The sequence below is a fragment of the Eurosta solidaginis genome, chromosome 3 (genome assembly GCF_040869045.1).
Source record: "Eurosta solidaginis isolate ZX-2024a chromosome 3, ASM4086904v1, whole genome shotgun sequence".
Taxonomy (NCBI): domain Eukaryota; kingdom Metazoa; phylum Arthropoda; class Insecta; order Diptera; family Tephritidae; genus Eurosta; species Eurosta solidaginis.
In genome coordinates, this window is record NC_090321.1 from 190,198,219 (window position 1) to 190,209,454 (window position 11,236).

Sequence of the window (11,236 nt, forward strand, 5' to 3'; positions counted from 1 at the left end):
CATAGTATCAGCGCATGAAATGTTTTCTGCCTGAAGCTAAAACTAATTGACTGCTGGCTTTACTGAATCATCGTTACTGCATTCACACGACATGTAGTAAAACGCCGAATAGTTTTTCGAAGCTCTAGTAAGCTTTCGAGAGCATCTCAGATCTAAATTAATATAGACAGTTAAAGTTATTTAGTTATTTTGTCCCTGATTCTAAAACCAATTTTTATTCAAAAAATTATAATTAAATAGTATTATTATAAGATAGACAAGTACGAAAAATTAAACGTCGAAAAGATGTTTTATGATGTTTAAGGTAACCGTCTTGGAATTTTAGATGACAAACGACTATTAACATCCAAAATTCAGAATGGTTCTATTGGGGTACGCTTCAGGCTATACCCAGATTTTGTACTTAGTAATTAATTTCCTTTTATCAACGTAAATAAGGAAAGTTATAAATACTAAAATACGAAAAGGTCAAAGAGAAATAATTTAGTAGAGGAAATTATAAAAAAGAATCCTTGCACAAAGTTAATTTGCTTGCTTACATAAATTTATAAACAAAATAATTAATAAAAAAAATGGTAAAATCAAAAACTATCACCGTAAAAATCGCATTAACAACAATAAGTTACTGGAGTAGGTAAGACTGACAAATAATACATAAGTACCGTAAAGTAAATAACGGCAAAATGTGTCAGAAATACTGAACCTAAAAGTGCATAAACCGTAAAATGGATTAAATTTCGTTTAAAATGCAAATTGAATTAAGAAAAAAAGGAAAGTGACAAAGTGCTAAGCAACAACAAGAGTTGCAAAAAATAAGTAAGGAAGGCTAAGTTGGGGTGTAACCGAACATCACATACTCAGCTGATAGCTTTGGAGACAAAACAAGGGAAAATCACTATTTAGCAAAATGAACCTAGGGTAACCTGGAATGTTTTTGCATGACATGGGTTTCAAATGGAAGGTATTAAAGAGTATTTTAAAAGGGAGTGGGCCATAGTTCTACAGGTGGACGCCATTTCGGGATAAAGGTGGACCAATGGTCACTCTAGAATGTGTTTGTACGACATGGGTATCAAATAAAAGGTGTTAATGGGTATTTTAAAAGGGAGTGGGCCTTACTTCTATAGGTGGACGCCTTTTCGAGATATCGCCATAAAGGTGGACCAGGGCTGACTAGAATGCGTTTGTACCATATGGGTATCAAATGAAAAGTGTTAATGATTATTTAAAAAGTAGTGGGCCTTAGTTCTATAGGTGGACGCCTTTTCGAGATATCTGCCAAGATTCAAGGGCTTTTGATTTCGCCCTGCAGAACTTTTCAGTTTCTTCTACTTGATATGGTAGGTGTCACACCCGTTTTACAAAGTTTTTTCTAAAGTTATATTTTGCGTCAATAAACCAATCCAATTACCATGTTTCATCTCTTTTTTCATATTTGGTATAGAATTATAGCATTTTTTTCATTTTTGGTAATTTTCGATATCGGAAAAGTGGGTGTGGTCATATTCGGATTTCAGCCATTTTTTATACCAAGATAAAGTGAGTTCAGATAAGTACGTGAACTAAGTTTAGTAAAGATATATCGATTTCTGGGCGTGGCTTCAACCGATTTCGCCCATTTTAACAGAAAACATCGTCATATAATCTATGCCCTTACCAAATTTCACAATGATTCCTAAATTTTTATGGCATTAAAAGTATTCTAGACGAATTAAATGAAAAAGGACGGAGGCACGCCCATTTTGAAATTTTCTTTTAGTTTTGTATTTTGTTGCACCATATCATTACGGGAGTTGAATGTTGACATAATTTACTTATATACTGTAAAGATATTACATTTTGTGTTAAAATTTGACTCTAAAACTTTTTTTTTTAAGTGGGCGGGTTGATTTAGCACACATATAGTAATAGGAGTAACGTGCCTGCCAAATTTCATCATGATATCTTCAACGGCTGCCAAGTTACAGCTTGAAAAACTTTTAAATTACCTTCTTTTAAAAGTGCGTCATAAGGTCAACGCCCCTACCAAGTTTAATCGCTTTAGCCGTCTTTGGTAATGATTTATCGCACTTTTTCGGTTTTTCGAAATTTTCCATATCGAAAAAGTGGGCGGGGTTGTTGTCCGATTTCGTTCATTTTAAACAGCGACCTGAGATGAGCGCCTAGGAACATACATACCAAATTTTATCAAGATACCTCAAAATTTACTCACGTTATCGTGTTTACGGACGGACGGACGGACATGTCTAAATGAATTTCCTTTTTCGCCCAGATCATTTTGATATATAGAAGTCTATATCTATCCCGATTAGTTTATGCCGTTACGGATTACCGTTATGCGAACAAAGTTAAGATACTCTGTGAGCTCTGCTCAGCTTAGTATAAAAATGAAGTAAAAGCACAAGATGCTACACCGCAAAAAGGAAAACACATCAAAAGTTGCCAAAAAAAAACTTTATCAAAACATAAAAGAAAATCAATTTCTCCGTTTTCTTGTAACATTTTTTGCCCCCAACACAAGTAACTGATGAAATAGCGAATGGGAAGTGTATGTAAAATGTGAGGGAGAGATAGCATGAATGAAGTGATTTTTGATAAGACGCTGGTAACACCTTGTGAAATGACAGTTAGATTTGGTAAACTCGTAAGGTAGGAAGGAAAAAAACAAGCTAAAATTGTTATCACGCAAACCTCATCAAAAGCTCACTATACTTTAATTCTAAGAAAACCCCAATAAATGCGACAGAATAAAATTTTCGTAACCCAACTAAAAGCCTAAGCCGCCATGTTGTTGAATAAATTATGTATAACAACAACACCATCATCAAGTGAACAACAATAACAACCACAAATTCCGTGGATGATAGAAAAGTGAGAATGGCAATCTGTGATAGTGGCGGAAATTGTGTTTGTAAGGGAGATCATGAAACAGATAAAATTTTAGGCTCGCTATCAACAAAAAAAAATTTAAGAAATGCGCACAATATGCAAAGATTTGGTAGACTAAGTAGAGGAAAATAAGTTGACAGCCATTCTTGAATTAGGTTACATTATATTTTATTTGATTTTCATAAAATAAGAAAACAAAATAAAATAAAATGAGGATGAGTAAAATAAAATAAAATAAAAATAAAAATAAAATAAAATAAAGTAAAATAAAAAAAATTAAATTAAATTAAATAAAGGAAATAAAATAATATATATGAAATTAAATAAAAAAATAATTAAACAAAACAAAATAAAAATAAAATAAAATAAAACCAAATTTTTATTAAAAATATACAACAAAATAATATAAAATAAAATTTAATTTAAAGAATCACATGAAATAAAATAAAATAAAATAAACAACAACAAATAAAGCAAATTAAATGGAATAAAATAAAATAAAACAAAGTTAAATAAAGTAACAATAATTAGAATTAAATATTTTAATATAAAATGCATTCATAAAAATTTAATATAAGAAAAAATAAATAAATAAACTGCTATAAAACAAAATAAAATAAATTAAAAAAATAAGATAAAAGCGAGTATATTATTATAAGAAAAAATTAAATTAAACTAATAAAAACAAAACAATAATAAAATAAAATAAAGTTTCTAAAATATAATATAATAAAAATAAAATAAAATGGAACAAAACAAATTAATAAATTAACATAAAATGGAGTAAATTATAAAAAAAAATTTAATTAAACTAACAAAAACAAAACAATAATTAAAACAAATAAGGTTTCTAAACTATAATAAAATAAAATGGAATAAAATACAGTAAAAGAAATGATATGAAATAAAATTAAATTAAACTAAAATATAAAAAATAAAATAAGTAATATAAAATAAAAAACATAACATAGAAGATTTATTATCAGAATAAAAAAATTTAATTAAATAAAACGAAACAAATGAAATTTAATAAATTAAAATACAAAAAAAAAAAATAATTATCTAAAATAAAATAAAACCAATGAAATGAAATGAAGTAAAATAAAATAAACTAAAAAAATTTTATAAAATAAAATAAAATTGAACGAAATAAAATAAAAGAGCAAAATTAGATGAATTAAAATATAATATAATAAAATAAAAAAAATTTAACAAAGTAAACAAATTGCAAAAATTATAATTTTTCCGTTTTAAAAGAGTAAATTATTTCCCTTTTGAAAAAGATATAGCGGCCGCGAGCTCTAATTCCTTTGTTTTAGCTGGCGTTAGTTCCCCGAGAATTATTTCACTGCACCCAGGTGAGCGTGTAAGACTTTTCATATAGCGTCGCAATTTCCTTTAAAATTATTATAACAAAAGTATTATGGGGCATTCTTCAAGCTTCTTCAAGCTATTACTAATGGTTTATGTAATCTCAGAAACGTACCTCTAGAATACTTCAGTGGTAAATAATATTTAAAGTGTAAGAAATTGTTTTGGTATTATTTATTGTGAATATGTAAGCGTTGTTTATAAACAAATGTGCAAAATACATATATTTACAAGACTAAAGACTTTCCGTGAATTATTTAGTCTCCGCTACAGCCGTGCAACCACTTGCACTCAATCTAGTCTGTCGTAAAAATGCGCCTGCAAAAATCGAAAAATAAAATCGCTTTCTTGCTTATAATTTGCTTCCAATATTGTCCACTGCCACTGTTGGCCATACCAATTGATGCCAACAACAACATATAGCAAGCCAATGAGAGTGAATATTTGTTTCGTCCAAGCCAACTTTGCGTATGCCTATCCTCAGGCTCATCATCGTCATTAGGAAAACGGCTGCCATAGAAGAGCAAATAGCGTACGCGTACCAATTCAGGCTTACGTACCTCGATCACCGAACCAACAGAGTGGGTAACTACATAATCTGGATGATGATCAAATTCGCATAGAGCTACACACGAAATCATCGAACCACAACTCGATGCACCCCAACCGGCACCATTCGGACTTCTCTGCATTGCCATACTTAAATCGGTAGTTAATATTAACGGCTCATCAACATTATCACCTGCATTTTCAGTATTTGGTGGTTGTTGTTTGCAGGCACCAGCTTGTGTCAACATAGCAAAGAAACTATCCAAACGATTGCCATGAAAAGCCAATTTTGGTGGATGATCTTCGACAGTAAATGCGGACTCTTCTTGTATGGCTTCATGTAAAACTGGCATATTGCAAATGCGAAAAACATGTGTTGGTCTAGGCAGCTCTTCACTTTGACCCATGCTACTCATAATCACATCAAAATCATTATCATCCAGTAGATGCAACATTGGTTCACGTTGCACAACCAGCACATGATGCAACAAATCTAAGACGTCCGCATCAAATTCTTCATAATTCTCCTCAACGATATTTTGTAGTATAACTCGCAATTTTGGTGTATCATTGATTACTGATATGAGTGCATCAATATCCAAGCCGGCATCGGTGGAAACGAAACGTGGTGGAAAGGGTTTTAGTTGCGTATCGTAACGGTAACTTTGCGCTGCTGCAACGAATAGCGTCCACTTTGCATCGCATGCAATCAGATCGGTTTCGAGCAGAAATCTTAAGGCATTTATTTTATCGAGCATATCTTGTGCTACTTGCAGGTCACTATTACGTGTCACGTACGCTTCGTAGGGTCCAGACGATGGGCCATCACACTCGGATGAGGTTTGTGAGGTCATGGCGGTTAATGTTGAACTGCTATGCACTTTTGCTCCACAGCACTGCGTGTTTTTGTTTATTACTTCAATAACGTAAAAAATAAATAGATTTCAGTTTATGTGTTATGTTTAAACTCGGTTTACTTAAATTTGATGAATCGTGCAGTTCCACGTCGTCAATTGACAAAATAACTCAAATATGAAGCAGTGCAATTATTAAAATTGTTAATCTCAAAGTAAAAGTCGCTGCAAGGATTTTTATTACATTCGTTGCTTGTTATTAAAATTTCATTTTTGTTTGTTTTGAAATTTCCTTACAAAATCCGATGAGTAATGACAGAAAACCAAAGACCTGACTTATGATAATTTTGTTTGCTTTATGAAAAATTGGCTTTAAACAGGTGCCAAAAAGTGGAAATAAAAGTAATGCAGGTTTGATAGCAGATTCATGGAGGAGATCAGCGACAGATGACTGATTCAATTATAAAATTAAAAAATTGCTTCAAATAAATGTTTTCGTACATTTAAAAAAAGCAATACGGGCAATCCCCGATTAAATCATGCAAACAGACAAAATTGGTTAATTCGTTGTAGTTATATAAATAGAACAAAAACAGCAACAAAACCAAAATTTCTTTGAAAAACCGCCGTACCAAGCATAGATTTAACACATAATTGCATACGAAGTATGCAGTGGGTAAAAGATTAAAATATGCAAAAAGAAGGCAATTGGGAAAAACTTTACAACAACTAAGGCATGACGTAGCTGAATGCATTTATAACCATTTCAACTATCGTAGGAGTGCGGGTTCGACTCCCACTCCCGGGAGAAAAGGCTTTGAAGAGATTTACAAGGTATAATCGAAACAGCTGTCGCCTTGTCCGTCCTGATGTCACGTTGTTTAAATTTTTCCCAAATTATTAAATCGACTGATTCACCGTTTCAAAGTTAGGAGAAGCGGGCAGGTAACGGTTTGTCGGTAACCTGGATCCGTATGTACTGTGACGTCGGACTTACCATTGCATTCACCACCAGTCCGTAACTTCCGGACCTATCAAATAAAGTTGGTAAGCGCAGTCACTAATAGAATAAGAGAAACCAGACAGGAAGTTTGTGCAGTCAGTTTATTTAAGGTTAGAGATACAGACCTCATTTAAAGAACATCCTTTTGATCCCTTTGCTAAGTGCAAATATTTGTACTTAAGTTTATGCCCTCGCGCCATGCGATTCTTTCTAGACGGAATGCTTGTAAGTCTTGACGTTCATTGTGTTAGCGTTTTCCATTCTTTTGCTGTTTGATTTCATTGGAGAGGCATGTGGAGGTGGTATTGGTTTTAATGCTGTGCTGTCTATTGGTTAGGGATGTAATTACTTGTGATGCTACTGAAAGCCCGATTAAAATACAATAAAATATTATTTCCAAGCTTTGTTCGCTGCCTTGATAATATTGAGGAACAAGGTAACGAATGAAGCAAATGATATACTTTCCAATCACGGGACAGTATTGAACTTTGACGCCATATTGCCCTGCCTTGATTTCGCGTATGCTGAAATGAGACCTGCTCATATTATTGAGCAGGAGATGAGTATATTGCTTCAGGGCAATAACACTATCATTGAATATTATAATAAATTGAATGAGAAGATAACCTTACTTATAAATAAAACTATACCTTGGCAATAACTTACGGTTGGGGCGAAGCCAACCACATATTGATTACAACCAAAGGACGGTTCAAGAGCATGATAAACCTCGACCGATACCTATGGATGTCGATCGTAGTACCCAGATTCAAAACCGACCACAACAAATGCCAAATAATATTCAAAGTAAAAAAAATATCAAAATTAAAAAATACTTTACAAATAATCAGATCAATGTGGCTGATAAAAGACCACAATTTTTTAGAGCAAAGCTAAGTTTGCCATATATCCTGCAATATGACAAAGCTATATGTAAAAATTTTAAAATTTTAATTGATACTGGAGCAACAAGTTGCTACATAAAAATAGGAATTTATAAAAATAAAAATGAGCTTACCATATATAAAAGAGTAAAAACCAATAATGTTTATACCATAATAAAATATTACCACCTAATACATTTGTTTGGTATAAAACAGATGTTTTATGAGATCGATAATTTGGAATCGGATCTCTTAATTGGATTAAATTTTTTAAGAAAAATTAATGCGGTGGTGGATTTTGACAATAAAAAATTAATAACAAATAATAATAGAGAAGAAACCATAATTATTTCGGATATTGAATCTGAAATGGCAGACAGTGAAAATGCTGGCAACAATAATGCAATTTTAAACCTCTTGGGACACAGTAGAAAAAATTAAAGCAGAACAATTTAAAGACACAAAGAAAAATTTTATGAGTAAACATTTAAACCCCTTGGGATATACAAGTCCCAAGGCGGCCGCCGATGTAACTACCGGCAACAAAAGAGAAAAATATGAAAAGAAAAGTAAAAAAGTTGAGAATTTAAACCCCTTGGGATACAAAAATCCTAAGGCTCCCGCCGAAGATTTTACCGGCAATATAGTATTAAAACAATATTTTTCTTCCTTGAAACAGGAAGGTACTAAAGCGCCTGCCAAAGGTGATACCGGCAATATGGGAAACAAATATCCTACAAAAAATAATTCAGAAGATATAATTTTGAAGGCACCAACCGAAAAAATCCAAAATAAACAGTGTGTTAAAAAACAATCAGGGAATAATTGAAAAAATTTTTTTGAAATCCGGAAACATACTGAATAAGCTGTGTTTGGAGGCTTCGGGATTATCTATCGAAGAAAGTAGAAACGAGGTTGTTAAACAAGAGGAAGCTTCATTAAAAAATTTGCAGGAAAAAATAAGAAAAGAAGTTAGCACAGCACATGGTGATTTGAATTTAGATTTGCTCTTTCATACTGACATCAAAGCGGAAATACGAACAATTGAGGAAAGACCAGTTTGGTCAAAGCAATACCCTTATCCTATGTCAGTGAACAAATTTGTTAATGAAGAAATTCAAAATTTGTTGCAAAACGGCATAATTAGGGAAAGTAAAAGTCCATATAACTCTCCAGTGTGGGTTGTTCCAATAAAGGGCATGAATGAAGATGGAAGTCCAAAATTAAGACTGGTAATTGATTTTAAAAAACTTAATGAAAAAACAGTATCAGATAGATATCCAATGCCTAATCCGGAAGTAATACTTGCAAATTTGGGAAGATCTAAATATTTTTCCACTATTGATTTGGAGTCTGGATTTCACCAGATATTGATGAATGAAAGTGACATAGAGAAAACGGCATTCTCAGTAAATAACGGGAAATATGAATTTTTACGAATGCCGTTTAAGTTGAAAAATGTACCGAGGATTTTTCAGCGAGCTATGGATAATATGTTGAGGGAATTTGTGGGAAAGTTTTGCCATGTCTATGTCGACGATGTCATAGGTTTTTCAAAGGATTTGGAGGATCACAAAAAACATTTGAGGTCGGTAATTGAAATACTTAAAAAAGCAAATATGAAAATATCTTCAGAAAAGTCAAAGTTTTAACAAGCAGAGGTGGAACTTTTGCCACTACCTAGGCAAAAGATATCATTAAGACAGATCCAAGAAAAATTTAAACGATACAAAACTACCCAACACCAAAAACATTACGTCAGATGAGAGGATTTTTGGGATTGACGGGTTATTATAGGTAGTTTGTGGAAAACTACGCAGTAGTAGCAAAACCATTAACCAAACATTTACAGGGCGAAAATGGAAGAATTTCGCAGCATTTGTCAAAAAAGAAAATTATTTACCTTGATCAAGAGGGCATCGCTGCTTGCGGAAAATTAAAAATATTATCATCTCAACATATAGAATTGACACAGCCTGATTATAATAAAAAAGTTGTGTTGACCACTGATGCTTCGAATGTGGCTTTATGGGCCGTATTGTCAGAGGAAGGAAACCCTATTGTGTTTATTTCAAAGACATTGAACTCTACAGAATTGAATTATGCTACTAATGAGATGAAATTGCTTGCTATAGTGTGGGCGTTAAAAGCTTTACGTAATTATCTTTATGGAGTGAATGATTTGGAAATTCATACCGATCATCAGCCATTGTCGTTTGCAATTTCCGAAAAAATCCAAACATTAAAATCAAAAGATGAAGAGCCTTTATTGAGGAATATTCGCCGAAGATTGTTTATAAACCAGGGGCTACAAATGCCGTTGCAGACGCATTATCAAGACAGATTTTAAATAATTTATCTACTTCAGAAGAATCAAGTAATTCGGGTGATTCATTAACGGGTACCCAACATTCCGCAGAGAGTAGCGATGAATATCAAAGTCATGCAAAAAAAACCATTAAGCCATTTTAAACAGCAAATTTTAATTGATAAAGGGGCAAGAATTACAACGTTGGAAACCATCTTCTCATTTGGTAACAAGCGTTTTTTGGTCGAATACGACTTGCCGAAAAATATAACTCCAGTTTTGACGGAATATTTAAATCCAAAAATAGTAACAGGAATATTTTGCACACCTAAAGTGCTTTATTAGATTAAACATGTTTTAAGGGAGGCATACCCTATGATGAAATTTCTATATTCGAAGTCATTTCCGAATGATATAACCAATAGAGATGATCAAGGAATAATTATTGAACAAACTCATAAATGGGCACATAGGAATTATAGAGAAAATATAGCTCAAATTAGACAGCAATACTATTGGCCGTTAATGATAAAGCAATTTAAGCAATATGTAAAAAATTGTAATATATGTAATAATAATAAATATAAAAGACACCCAAAACTTATTCCGATAGGTGAGGCGCCCATTCCAGAGAAAGAAGGGGAACAACTCCATGTTGATATTTTTTTTGCGCAGAAATTGAAATTTCTGACATGTGTGGATTCTTATTCTAAGTATTGGTGGTGAAATGCATTGAAGATAAGGTAAAATTAGAAGATAAGGTTGTAGAACTTCTACAGACATTCCCAGATGTTAGAAGTATAGTTTTAGATAATGAACCTGGTTTGAGTACGATACAATTCAAATCTCTAATGGAAAGGTTAAATATACAAATTTATTTCTGTACGCCACGCCACAGCACTAGCAATGGCCAAATAGAGAGAGTTCATTCAACGCTCATAGAAATTTCCCGTTGTTTGAAACTCGAGCACAGTTTAATAATTGATTTCGAATCAATTATGAGGGCGGTACAGCAGTATAATAAAACAATACATTCGGTAACAGGTAAACAACCTTGTAATATTTTATTCAATAAAGAAACTCACGCTAATATAAGGGATAGACTAAAATCGGTGCAGGAAAATATGTTAAAGTATCATAATAAAAAAAGGCTTCAGAAAAATTATCACATGGGTGAGGTTATATATGAAAAAATATATGGAGAAAGAAATAAATTAAAACCAAGGTACAAAAAGCAGGTAGTAGAAGATTTGGGGAATAAAGTTCAAATACAGAATAGAAACAGAATAATTCATAAGGATATTATTAAAGTTTAAATACGTTATTTTATAGGGATGAAGAAACTCATACAAATATCATTGATATTTTTGAATCTCGC

General features: G+C 32.3%; 1 protein-coding gene across 1 annotated transcript; it reads right to left on the reverse strand.

Annotated features, from left to right (window-relative positions):
- Positions 1–4,533: 4,533 nt before the first annotated feature.
- On the reverse strand, positions 4,534–5,826 carry Parp16 (Poly(ADP-ribose) polymerase 16). Its single transcript, XM_067777875.1, has one exon. It carries the CDS (start codon positions 5,661–5,663, stop codon positions 4,557–4,559), a length of 1,107 nt encoding a protein of 368 aa, XP_067633976.1. The 5' UTR covers positions 5,664–5,826; the 3' UTR covers positions 4,534–4,556.
- Positions 5,827–11,236: the final 5,410 nt, after the last annotated feature.